Source organism: Hippocampus bargibanti, linkage group LG06 (genome assembly GCF_051943395.1).
Source record: "Hippocampus bargibanti isolate YZ-2025 linkage group LG06, ASM5194339v1, whole genome shotgun sequence".
NCBI classification, from domain to species: domain Eukaryota; kingdom Metazoa; phylum Chordata; class Actinopteri; order Syngnathiformes; family Syngnathidae; genus Hippocampus; species Hippocampus bargibanti.
Window position 1 is genome coordinate 25603210 of NC_142739.1, and position 14185 is coordinate 25617394.

At 44.8% G+C, this 14185-nt stretch overlaps 1 protein-coding gene across 3 annotated transcripts in view; it reads left to right on the forward strand.

Annotated features, from left to right (window-relative positions):
* The window catches only part of phf1 (PHD finger protein 1), a 43914-nt gene that overhangs the window by 2937 nt on the left and 26792 nt on the right, over window positions 1–14185 (forward strand). For all 3 annotated transcript variants that reach the window (XM_088997699.1, XM_088997701.1, XM_088997702.1), the window contains exon 4: window positions 414–500. In XM_088997699.1, the coding sequence (XP_088853825.1) occupies window positions 414–500 (87 nt within the window). The remainder of the gene's footprint in view (window positions 1–413; window positions 501–14185) is intronic.

Here is a 14185-nt window from a genome sequence, read left to right on the forward strand (position 1 = left end):
CATTGTCACTCAAATTGCGGGACATACAGAATAATGAATTTTAGGATTACATAACTATTCAATGCAGCATAAGAAACCTTACACTCTCTTCTTTCATCCCAAAAATAAGGTTAATTGCTAAATTATATGGGTCTGGAGTTATATGAGCTCAAACTGGGGGCGGCTGGATGTTTTTGTAATGTGGGAGGAAACTACAGTACCCAGAGAAAACTTACATAAACATGTGGAGAATATACAAACTCCATATAGGAAGGCCGGAGCTGGAATCGAACCCAGAACCTCTCCTCTGTGAGGCCGACGTGCTAACCAGTTGCTGCCCGTCAAATATTTTGATAAGAAATTAGCCGTTGATTAAATGCTGCCCCTCTTACCCCCCCCCCACCCCCACCTCTATCCTCCTCCTTCTTGTCTAGTTGCAGCCGGCGTGGAAGAAGTTTGCTGTATCTGCGAGGCCCCGCCTCTTAAAGAACCCCTCGTAAATTGTCTGAAATGCCGCCACGGTAAGGAGGAGCACCTCATCACACACTTCCTCCCGCACCGACCTTGAAGAGCTGATGCGGAAAGGGAAAATAAACAAGGTGCTGTCATAAATGATCTATGTGCAACCCCCCCCCACGCAGCCCCCCCACAGCAGCCATTGTGACTGAAAGGGAAGCCAATGACATATTTAGGGGGAAAAAACATTAGCTGTGAAAGATACGAGGTGGCGAGCTAGAATCGTGATTGACGTGTGATTGATGGTGGCACTTGGCTCGTATACCCATCATGCATCGCCCGACTGCGTTCAAGAAAAATGGCAACGTTCCGAAGCAGAGACATTCGATATCATAGGAATAGACGTGAATGTCGTCGCCATATTGAATGTGGCAAAGTTGAGACGTTACAAGCCAATTAACTGGCATTTTACTGCCCCTTTTTTCAACCCTTCTTTATACAGTTGAAAATAGATTCCCTTTTGCAACACAACCTAACTTTAGCCATCAAAATAAAAGCCAAGACAAAGACATACACAGTGTATTGACATACAAGGACACAAAAGAAAAACATTAGTAAGATACACAACAAAACACCACTGGGAAGACCTTTGGACGGCAAAAAAATACTTTTTAACGGACAGTCACCTAAAAACTTGCCATGAGGGAAGCCGATTTACCACATGGGTCGATTGGAATGTTAGTCGTGTATTTATTGTTAAATTTCCCCATTGTCATAATCAATATAACCAGCTGAGCTCAGACCAAAACGATGCAACGCCGCCATCTGGTGACGTCTGTTCGCTGTTTCAGTGGGCTAAAAGCTCGCTTTACACAGACGAACTGTTGATGATAATAATAATAATAATAATAATAATAATAATAATAATAATAATAATAATAATAATAATAAATTTCATTTTATTTATTATTTGTTTAGTTTTTTTTTGTTCTTTTGACTTCAAGACGGCGCAGCGAGAGTGGCTGCCTTTCCAGCAGCTCATGTATACTATATCATGTATACTACTTTCATTCCTTTCATCACTTTGCTGCTGTGAAATATAAATTTCTCCACTGTGAGACTAATAAAGGCAAATCCAATCCAATTTATAAACGCCTTTCAAAACTCTCAAGGACACTTTACAGTCACAGGATATTTTTTCCTGCGTGTGAGCAGCGGCAGCCACACGCGCCAGCGTTCACTCAATGCGGAAGTAACATAAAATGATCATCACATAGTCATCGGAAAGCTCTCAATTATTTTCCATATCATTCTAACTCTTATTACACGACAACTCCCCTTTAAAAAAAAAAAATCAAACAAAAATAAAATCCAAATCTGCCAGTAAAATCGTCAGAAGTATACTTGCGCATGACACATCACATCGAAACTTGATTAACACTAAAGAACAAAAGAAATAAACACAGCCCAATTTATGGTGAATAACTAAATCCATATCATGCCAGACCGTTTTACAAAGGGTTTAATCGGCATAAACACAGAGTTATAATTTTGTAAAAAAAGTACTGAGCATTAATAATAATAATAATAATAATAATAATACATTTTATTTTAAGCACCTTTCAAAGCTCTTAAGGACACTTTACAGTCACAGACAAGCATAGAAAGAAAAACAGATTCAATAATAAATAAAATAACAATTATAAATAGAAACAAGAGCATTAGAATGCAGACTACTGTCAGCGAGTGTGTGTGTGTGTGTGTGTGTGTGTTTGTACGGCTATACTTGTGAGGTCCACAATGATTTTATACCATACGTAGTGAGGACATTTTTGACTTGTGAGGACCGTTAGGTCGGTCCTCACAAGTTTTTCATTGAAAAGGCTTCTAGAAGGTCTAATATGCATCTCTCAAAGCTGCTCACCGTCAGAATAACTTAGCCTGTGACTGTAAAGTGTCCTTGAGAGTTTTGAAAGGTGCTCATAACTTAAATATATTTTTATGATTATTTTCAGGGAGGTCCTCACAAACGCATCAACATTCATTTTGTGTGTGTATTTTTATTTCACTTGGATACACACACTTTGGACTCTCTACCGCCATCTTTTGGATTTTTAGATATTTATGTTCCAGCAAAATTCAAACTGGAGAAAACAGTCTCATGGGGTTATTAGAAAGTAAAACTGATTCATTTTCATTACATGTAATATTTGTCTAAGTTTAATTAATTTTTTAACAAAACATAATGTTCTGAAATAGAAGTCGTTTTGTGAACCCAACATTGGAATATGGCCTCAGACCCATCCAAAATTATACCTTAAGTCAAACCACTGAAAAAAATACATTGAATGAACAGGTTTAAAAAATTAGATAGAGTGGAGAAATTTACATTTGCTTCATGTTCATTCCATGAATGACATACTGAGCAAAGTTTATGTTGTCATTTTATAACTCCACATTTGTAATTAGAAGTGTACATTTCTAACAGTAAGGTAAGACCTATGTGAGTATTTTACTGGGTTTTATATTCTGATGTATGAGTGATGGAACTATTATTTACTCTTATATTTAGGGCATCAGTCTCATCTTTTGCAAAATACATACAAGGACAGAGGTGGCAGAATAAATGTGTACTCAACTGTCTTGTTACTTTTAAAAAACATCACAGAAAAAAGGGGCACTTGAGTAAAAGTAAATACATACATCGTGAAAGAAGCACAAGGACTGAGTCATTGGTAAGTAACTTCTTGTTTGTATTCAAATTAGCACATTAAACAGAAATAGTAAAGTGATATTCTATTTCAAAAGTTGTCCCTGGGTGCGAGTGCGGATGGACCTTAAAGCAATAAGTTAAATAAATAAATAAATAAATAAATAACTAAATAAATAAATAAATAAATAAATAAATAAATAAATGGATGTGTGGGGCGTGTGGGTCGATGGATGATGAATGAATGAAGTGACAGCTGTAAGCATATTTACACCCTTTGGCGGTCCCAATGATGATCATGTAGTTCTCTTGGTCAACAAGATTGGGGCCAGAGTTGAGGGAGCATTTGCTGACATGTTCAGTTGGGTCTTCTGCGGGTTAAAAAAAATATATATAAGCGAGAAAGTTGTGATGAGATTAACATGATAAATAGCACAATACGTAATAATACGTTTCAAAATTGTACAGATGACGGCTGAAGAAACCTTCTCATCGATGGACCACTCCTGTACGACAGAGCTTACACAGACGTAATAATACGTAATAAGTAAAGTGGTTAACCACCTCTCCCAGAACACACAATAATATATTTTGGCTGTTAAAAGAATAATTTGCACGTTTCAAGCAGCATGTGTGTGTGGTACTTGTCGAGCCATTCAAAATGAAATAAAGACTTACCTTCAAGATATGCAAGAGGGCCTCACCTGCATTTCCCAGCTTCTGCAAAGGTGCAACAGCTGATGGTAACAACCCTGGCAAAAACAGCATATTCAGATGTTGGGGGAGGAGAAGAAAAACTATTTGAACTATATCATGTTAGTCCTACATAAGCATGATTTGTGCCAAACAGCAATACAGACCATTACTGGATGAACTGCATTTTTTTATCAAGACATTACGACTTTCTTATGACAGTACAGTATATATAACCCGACTGCACTCAAATAAATACTGATATATTTATTCACAATGAATGTCTTTTGTGGTGGTTTTAAATTGATTTAGCAGTTTTCATAAGCTAGAGTGCCTGACAAAAGTCTTGCTGCTTATCCAAGTTGTAGGAACAACAAATAAGAACTTGACTTGGAGTTCATCAATTGGAATCACAAATGGCTTATATGAAAGGCAATGCACATTATATCAAAATAAAGTTTTGGACAGAAAGGTCAGATTTTGCTTGGACAAAAGTCTTGTCGCATACAAAAATAATGTAGAAATTATACATATATTTCATTTTGAATACACAAATATGCTACAATAACGTCAGAACATAAAGTCTTGATGCATTAGAAAAAGAATTCATATTGTGTATGGCTCTTGTGAGCTTGGAGGACTGCATACATACGTCTCGGCAAGGACTCAATTAATTTATTGATGAAGTCATCTGGAATGGCAAACAAAACAGTCTTGCAGGACTCCCAGAGTTCATCAAGATTCTTCGGTTTCATCTTCCAAGCTTTCTTCTTCATCTTACCCCAGACATGTTCAATAACATTCATGTCTGGTGACTGGGCTGGCCAATCCTGGAGCACCTTGACCTTCGCTTTCAGGAACTTTGATGTGGATGAGAAGGAGCACTGTTGCAGAATTTGCCCTCTCTTGCAGTTTGGAATGTAACGAGCAGCAAGAATTTCTTGATTCTTCATGCACACCCCCATACTGGATGTAACCCCAAACCATGATTTTTCCTCCACCAAACGACTGTTTTCTAGGTGAATCTTGGATCTAAAGAGTTTGATGTTTCTCTTTATTTGTAAGTAGGTTCGTTGTGAGATCTCCCAGGCAGGTGACATGCAGAGATTGATCATGGTGTGGAGTCGAGCAAGTCGTGCTGTCAAACTCTGTGCGATGCTGAGCAGGTGTCTGCGAGCTGCATGTGTCTGGGTCTGAGAATGTTCTTCTTGTTGCCAGTCAGCGAGTTTAGTGGCAGGGCAGCCTCGGCACAGTTCGGGATGAAGCGGCGGTAGAAATTTACCATCCCGAGGAATTGTTGTAATTGGGTTACCGTCTCGGGTGTGGGAAAGTCACGGATAGCCTGCACCTTGCCAGGTAGAGGACGTACTCCTTTGCCATCGACTAGGTGGCCGAGGAACTTGATCTTGGGTTGCCCAGAAACGCACTTGTCGGAGGTGACGACCAGGCCGTGCTCGTCCAGACGCTTGAAGACCGTTTTCAGGTGCTGCAGGTGCTCCTCTTGGGAGTCGCTGGCGATGAGGATGTCGTCGATGTAGGCACAGCAGAAGTCAAGACCGCGGAGGACAGAGTCGATGAAGCATTGAAAAGTCTGAGAGGCGTTCCGGAGGCCGAATGGCATGCGCAAGAACTCCAACGAGCCAAATGGGGTGGTGACGGCCGTCTTCGACACATCCTCTTTCGCGACAGGGATGTGGTGGTAGGCTCTTACCAGATCGACGGTGGAGAACACTGTTTGTCCGTGGAGGAAGGACACGCAGTCGTGGATGTGAGGAAGAGGGTAGCGGTCAGGAACTGTGACAAAATTCAGCGCACGGTAGTCACCGCGGGGACGCCAGTCGCCCACCTTCGCCATGGGGACCATGTGCAGCAGGGAGGCCCATTTACTGTCCGATGGACGGATAATACCGAGCTGAAGCATGTGGTTGAATTCGGCTTCAGCAATCCGTTGTTTCACTGGGGCAAGGCGGCGAAAGCGTTGAAACTTCGCGGGACCAGCGGTCACCATGTGGTGAACAATGACGGGGGCAGGTAGGGTCGTCCGACTGGTGTTGGTTAGGTCGGTTGCGGCTTGGGCTGCACTCTCGAATGGTGATTACGGCAGCGTTCTCGACTGTGGCTGTATTCCCGGATTTCGGTTCGCAGGGCACGCATCTCGTCGATGAGCAGTTGGAGAGCATCAGTCGAGGGCCCTGGCGTCGGAGGAAGCTGCATGGCAGAAACGGTAGGCTGCCGCGCGTACGCCTCTGCAACTTTGTCGGCGAGGGCGACCAACTCCTGCAAGGTGGAGTCAGGTGGTGTTGTTGCCAGGACTGCTTGGATCATCGGGGGCAGCTTCTCTATGAAGATGTTCCGCAGGAAAAAACGAGCCGGATGCGCTCAGAAGAGCCGTTAGGAGGTGAGCCGTTCTGGGAGGTGCACACGTCTGCAGCTCCGGGTCGTTCGGCCACACGGAAAGGCCAGGTACGAAGAAGGTCGATCACCAGACATGGGGGGCATTGACATTTGAGTCAGTCGATGGAGACTGTATCCTCGCGGCCGTTGATTTGAATCCAGAACGTCTTCTCACCACGGGAGAGGACGGAATACGGGCCAACGTAAGGGGGCTGGAGGGGCTTGCGCACCCGATCACACCGCATGAAGACATGCGTACATGTCTGGAGTGCGGGATCCACCTGCGTCGGTCGGTACGATGTTCGCGGCGGCCAGGGCCGCAGAGCCAGCGCAAACTGCCGGAGGCGGGTGAGCAGATCATTGACGTCGATAGTCGTTGCGTCGGTCAGGTTGAGCAGCTCACCAGGCAGTTGTAAACTGGCGCCATATACCAGCTCCGCTGGAGTCGAGTTGATGTCGGGTTTTAGCGTGGAGCGGATGCCCAGCAACACTGGAGGCAGGTTATCCACCCAGTGTTCGGCATTGTCGGAAGACATCAGGGAGGCCTTCAGTTGGTGATGGAAGCGCTCAACCATGCCGTTCGCAGCTGGGTGGTAGGCCGTCGTCCGGTGTCTTTCATATCCCAGAAACTTGCACAGCTTGCCAAATAGTGCAGACTCGAACTGGGCTCCACGATCGGTGGTGATGGACTTCAGTGATCCAAAGCGGGCGACCCAGTGTTGGAGGAAGGCACCGACAACAGCTTCGAACCCGCAGTCGGACAAGGGAAGGGCTTCGCACCATCGGGTGAAACGGTCAATGCAAGTCAACAAGTACCGGAAGCCACGGGAGGGGGGAAGGAGTCCGACAAGATCTATGTGGACTTGACTGAACCGGCCGTTCGGCGTGTCAAAAATTCCCACGGGTGACTTCGTATGGCGCTGGTCCTTTGAGCGTTGGCATCGTAGACAGCCGCGCACCCAGTCTCGCGCATCCCTCTGCAGTCCTTTCCAGGAAAACCTTTTCGCCAGCAACTTGGTCGTACCACAAATTCCAGGATGAGAGAGACTGTGCAGAGAGTTGAACACCTTTCGCCGGAAGGAGTCTGGAACCAGTGGTCGAGGGACGCCGTCGGACTGGACGTACAGGATCGTGCAGCCAGAGTTAGGGAGAGGGACAGCGATGATGTTGGGGTCGTTGGCATGGTCGGTCAGACCTTCTCGTACCTGGGCTGCTGCCATCTCGTCGTAGTCAAGACCGTCTGGGAACTGGATCTCGTTGATCTCACCCCAAGAAAGGGCGTCTGCGACCTCGTTTTGAGCCCCCTGGACGTGGCGAAACTCAAGGTCAAATTGCGAGAGGTAGTCCAAGTGCCAAACTTCTCGCTCCAGGTACTTCGTCGATGCCGAGGGGATGGCGGAGAGGAGTGGCTTGTGGTCGGTAAAGATGATGACACGGCCACCCTCGATGAAGTGCCGGAAGTGCTTCACGCTAAGGTAGACGCCAAGAAGTTCCCGGCCAAAGGTGGAGTACCGGCGTTCGGCCGGCTGGAGGGCCTTGGACAAGAAGGCGATGGGTCGAGAGTCACCATTAAAGCCGTCGTGGAGAACCGCACCGATTGCAACCGTGGAGGCGTCAACCATGAGAGACAACTGACCATCGGGGCTTGGGTGAGCTAGGAGTGTTGCATAGGAAACGAGATCCTTCAGCCGTTGAAAAGCCTTTAATTGCTCGGAGAGGTCGACAGCAATGTTCTTCTTCTTGTTGCCAGTCAGCGAGTTTAGTGGCAGGGCAGCCTCGGCACAGTTCGGGATGAAGCGGCGGTAGAAGTTTACCATCCCGAGGAATCGTTGTAATTGGGTTACCGTCTCGGGTGTGGGAAAGTCACGGATAGCCTGCACCTTGCCAACTAGAGGGCCTACTCCTTTGCCATCGACTAGGTGGCCAAGGAACTTGATCTTGGGTTGCCCAGAAACACACTTGTCGGAGTTGACAACCAGGCCGTGCTCGTCCAGACGCTTGAAGACCATTTCCAGGTGCTGCAGGTGCTCCTCTTGGGAGTCGCTGGCGATGAGGATGTCGTCGATGTAGGCACAGCAGAAGGCCGGAGGCCAAATGGCATGCGCAGGAACTCAAACGAGCCAAATGGGGTAGTGACGGCCGTCTTCGACACATCCACTTTCGCGACAGGGATCTGGTGGTAGGCTCTTACCAGATCGACGGTGGAGAACACTGTTTGTCCGTGGAGGAAGGACACGCAGTTGTGGATGTGAGGAAGAGGGTAGCGGTCAGGAACTGTGACAAAATTCAGCGCACGGTAGTCACCGCGGGGACGCCAGTCGCCCACCTTCGCCATGGGGACCATGTGCAGCGGGGATGCCTATCTACTGTCCGATGGACGGATAATACCGAGCTGAAGCATGTGGTTGAATTCGGCTTCGGCAATCCGTTGTTTCGCCGGGGCAAGGCGGCGAAAGCGTTGAAACTTCGCGGGATCAGCAGTAACAATGTGGTGAACAACGTCGGGGGCAGGTAGGGTCGTCCGACTGGGGTTGGTCAGGTCGGTTGCGGCTTGGGCTGCGCTCTCGAATGGGGCCGCGTCCGTGATTACGGCGGCGTTCTCGACTGTGGCTGCGTTCCCGGATTTCGGTTCGCGGGGCACGGATCTCGTCGATGAGCAGTTGGAGAGCATCAGTCGAGGGCCCTGGCGTCGGAAGAAGCTGCATGGCAGAAACGGTAGGCTGCCCCGCGTACGCCTCCACAACTTTGTCGGCGAGGGCGGCCAACTCCTGCAAGGTGGAGTCGGGTGGGTTGTTGCCAGGACTGCTTGGATCATCGGGGACAGCTTCTCTATGAAGACAGGAAACTCTGGTCCTTGATGCTGTTGCCCGCCACCGTCTCGAGGCATTGCAGGAGCTGGGAGGGCCGGCTGTCTCCCAGCTCGACGTCATGCCTCAAGGCTGTGTACCTCATGTGTTTCATGAGGGTGGTGTGCCTCAGGATTTCCTGTTTCAGGGCCGCGTAAGGATTCTCGGCCGGAGGGTCAAAGATGACTCGGCCCACACGACCAGCCAACTCCGGAGTGAGGGCTGCGACCACATAGTGGAATTTGCTGGTCTCCTGGGTGATGGCACGGTTGACGAATTGGGAGTCAACCACTTGGAACTCCAGAGCTCCATGTCATCGTGCCTGGGGTGGAAGGGGGGGGGGTTTGAGGGAGACGGCGGAAATCTGGTCTCTTTCCATTAGGAGAGTTGATTGGGCTGAGGAGGAGAAGAAAAAAAATCCTCCTGGCTGGCTCGCCAATAAAGATGTTTCTCTTTATTTGTAAGTAGGTTTGTTGTCAGATCTCCCAATCTCCCAGGCAGGTGACACGCAGAACTTGATCGTGGCGTGGAGTCGAGCAAGTTGTGCTGTGAAACTCCGTGTGATGCTGAGCAGGTCTCTGCGAGCTGCGTGTCTGTCTGGGTCTGAGTCCGAGATGAGTCTGATTCTCTCTGTCCCGCAACGGCTACTTTTATATAATTTTCAAGCGTGTGACATGTGTCAGGCTGAGACGCACTTCAAGGAGACCAAGGGCTTGAAAGACATCAAAGCCGCGGTGCGCACCGGTGACGCCACAGGTCCATGTGGGTTCCAACAGGTCTTCTGCAGTATTTGCGGCGATTGGGATGCAGTTCAATGGACGATTCATCAGAAAAATCAACCTTCTGCTACTTTTCCACTGTCCATCGTTTCTGCAAGCTGTGGGCTTGAGCAAATGCAACACGATTGTTTCGTTGTCTTCTGTTTAATGCTAGTTTCTGAGCACAAACTAGGCCATAGAGACCACTGCGTGAGAGAAGTCCACAAACTGTCCTTGTAGATCAGGGGTGGGCAAACTTATTGACTGGCGGGCCATAATGGGTTCTAAAATTTGACAGAGGGGCCGGCCAGGCCAGGAGCATATGGAGGCAGTGTTTGGGCCGGATATACTAAAGCATTAAATGCAGTGTGTGCGAACCTCAGCACAGTAAGCACACTACAACCCAATTTATTAAATGTCTTTCTAACGTGGAAAATAGCCCTTAGCAGTTCAAACATTTGCCTCATGGAATATGCAAGATATGGCATTTACATACTATTTCGCGGATACCTGGAATATAAGGCCAGCAACTTTTCAGAGTTGTCTGCCCTGGTGTCCGCTAGCTTTTTGTCATGAGTCAGTTTTTACTATAATTTGGACAAGTTCGGTGGGCCGGATTAAAAATCCTGACGGGCCGTATGTGGCCCGCGGGCCGTCGTTTGCCAATGTCTGGTATAAGCCATAATAATCAAAATTCTCACAAATAAAACCTCAAAATATCTTGCAAATCATGTTATGAGTAAATAATATATTCATTTCACCTTTTAAATTGAATCACTTAAACGAATGAATGTTTTCACAAGATTCAAATTTTCTGAGTTTTACCTGTATATGATCAACTTCTCTGAAACAAGAATATGCGTCAAGGATCCTCAGTCTTGGGCTTGACCTTGCATATTTCTTGGAGTTTGATGTGGTCTTGTTGGCTCTCTGTAATTTGTGAAGCTAGAAAAAACCCCAAGCAACAAATTTAGCCATCAAAAGATGCAGTGTCACTGGCCGTTGTGTCAATTACTATTTGCCACTTAAATTTGCTCATGCAACATTGATACTAAGGCCTACATTATCCAGGAAATTTAATTCGTAAAAAAAGCTTCATTGTCAACAATCCACAACATTGTTCAATTATGCAACACTGTTCACAAACTATGTAACACAAGTAAATATTAGATTTAGATTTAAGGCTAGCGTTGGGCTGAAATCCTAAAGTCAAAACGTAACTAACATTCACGTCTATTAGACAAAAGTACTATTGCACTCGAAAATACTAAATGAAATCCAATACACCTCTCTATAAAGTGCTATTGTGTAGATAGATATGCATACACACTGCATAGATAATGATGTAACTGTTAATGCTAACGTTAGCTGAACACACGTTTTTAGCTTGCATGAACCTAATTTGAATGTCGAACTTAGCGTTACCTAATATAGCAACGCGGGTGTCAATATATCGCAAAAGTTAAACGGAAATTACCTTTTAATATTCCGGCTGCGATGTAATCCAGTCCATCTTCTTTCATGTTGATAGTGATTCTTTTCAGGAGCGAATGATATGTGTTGTGTTCACCAACGAGCCGGCTCTCTGTGCGTGAACGACGGGGAGGCGGCTAATTTTTTTTCAAATGAAAGTGAGATGGGGCCTGTGTCCGAGGTTCATGATCTACACCAGTGGTTGTTAAACTCAAATTCAAAGAGGGCCAATATTAAAAAAAGAAAATTGTCGAGGGCCAGACCATTTTTTTCAAAATTAATTTGTTTGTTTTTATTATCTTTAACATACAGTCAACTAATGTACTTTATTAACTATCCTAATAAATTACAACTGAATTTTTGCTTAAATACTGAAATCAGAATAGGTTTAAGAAAATAATAAAAACAAAAACTGAAAAAAACATCAGGCTTCTATATCTTTAACTTTATTCATTCTAATTGTAATTTAAATCATTTCATCACAGACATCACATCAAGGCCAACACCTAAACTATATCTCTTTCAACTTTGAATAGACGATGCCACCAGTAAATAAAATAATATTTATCCATTTTAGTTTTTTTTCACTGCTCAGTTACTCTGGTGATGCACAAGTATACAAGCTGAATACTTGGCATCGCTTTTACATGCAAGTGCATCAATTTCTGGAGTCTGGCTCTGCACAGAGAATTCAAATTGTAGACACCTTTCGCGGTACATGTGCTGTAACATGGGGCGGCGGGCCAGATGTAATACATATTTGAAATCATTTCGCGGGCCAAATATAATTGTAGTGCAGGCCAAAATTGGCCCGTGGGCCTGAATTTGACATGTCTAATCTACATGATTTGTCTGCAAAACTGAGGGATTGCCTATGAAATGAATGTTCAAACCATGCTGTTGCAGACAAATGAGTTGTGCTAAATGGTGCTAAATGTATTGAGCTCAAGAGCTCACATTTGAAAACACATATTGATGAAAAGGTTTCTTCAGCTGTTCTTCAGCATTTTGCTTCATGCCGGACGTTTCGCTTCATCTCCAAGAAGCTTCGTCAGCTTCTTGGAGATGAAGCGAAACGTCCGACACCTTCAAAGAAGTACAGATGACGGCTGAAGAAACCTTTTCATCGATGGACCACTCCTGTACGACTGAGAGCTTACACAGACATAAAACACATATTAATCATTTTCTGCAATCATTGTCATTGTCCAGTGTCCATGCTGTAAACACTAGGGGGGTAATTAAATATTTGTCCATGTGGCAACATGTAGCCGATCGTCTCGTTCCTCCGAGAAACTTAATGATGCATGTGAGAGGTCGTGGTGACAGTCAAGGAGTTAAAGGAGTTAGGAGTAAAAAGGGCAACTGCAAACTCCGAATTGGGTTGTGTACAAGATTCTGACCCGGATGAAGGCCCTAGTATTAGTGTTGGGGAAAATAAAGCAAAGACGATGACCTTAAGGCAACATAGTGAAAGCTATCTTTCGTATGGATTTATTTTGATCGGCAATGAGACAACACCTTCTCCATTATGCCTGTTGCGTGGCGAGAAGCTGCCTTTCCAGCAGCTCATGTATGTTGTTTTTCTACTTTCATTCCTTTCATCACTTTGCTGCTGTGAAATGTAAATTTCTCCACTGTGAGACTAATAAAGGCAAATCCAATCCAACAGCGCCATGGTGCCGAGCAATTTGAAAGAGTAGTTGAAACTAGCCAAAGAGTAGAGGTGAGCATTTGTGAACAGCAGTATGGGTTCATGCCAAAAACGAGTACGGCAGATGCAGTGCTATGTGACATTGTTGTTACGAGTTATTAAAAGTTGATATTGAACACAATTTATCATACCCCCCTTCAAAACAGACCTCAATCAAAGTTTAAAAAAAGCTGTGGCAATTTTGATCATCAGTTGAGGTCTGTTCTCACGCTCTAACCTTACTGTCTTCCCCTCCGCCACTCCCGGCCACTTTCTGCAACTGTGTCTGTCTCTAATTCCCATCCCCCACTCGTTTAGAAATCAATGAGCAGACTGCCAACAAGCTAAAAAACAGTCACTGCTTTGGACATTGAAACTGTATCTTATGAATTGCATCTTATAAATAAATATTTTCATTGCACTTCCATCTTAGCGTTGGATAATTATGCTGCTCTAAGAATAATTATACATTTTCATGTGAGTTTTTAAACCATGATATTAAGTTGAAAAAATGTGTTGATTATGTTGTGGGTCATTTTTACCTGTATTTCTACAGTCCAAACCATCTCAGTCTGGCCTTTCTGACATTCTCTCCAAGGCCTCTAATATGGCTTGTCCCTCTGATAATCTCATTCCTGATCCTATCCAACCTGTTCACTCCCAAAGAAAACCTCAACATCTTCAGCTCTGCTACCTCCAGCTCTGCTTCCTGTCTTTTCTTCAGTGGCACTTAAGGACCAATTATAATTTTCCATGTTAGTTTAATACATATAGTTTTATTTGCTGTACCTATGTTAGAGGTATGTGACATTGGAGTTCATATAGTTTAATTAAAACACGATGTTGCTCAAAACGTATCGTTCTCAGCCTTAAAATATACCTCAATCAAAGTTGAAAAAATGCCGTGGGAGAATTCTCAGTGAGACTTGGTGACTGTTGCACTACCCCTCCCCCACTTAATTAGTGACACAGAGACTGTGCGCGTCTCCCCGCCTACGCAGCGCGGATGAAGAAAAAAAAAAGATTCTGCACTCTATTGCAATGCCGAAATAGTAGTTGAAACTAGCCAAAGAGTAGAGGTGAGCATTTGTGAACAGCAGTATGGGTTCATACATCTTATGAATTGTCAAGAATAATTATAAATTTTCATGTGAGTTTTTAAACCATGATATTATGTTGAAAA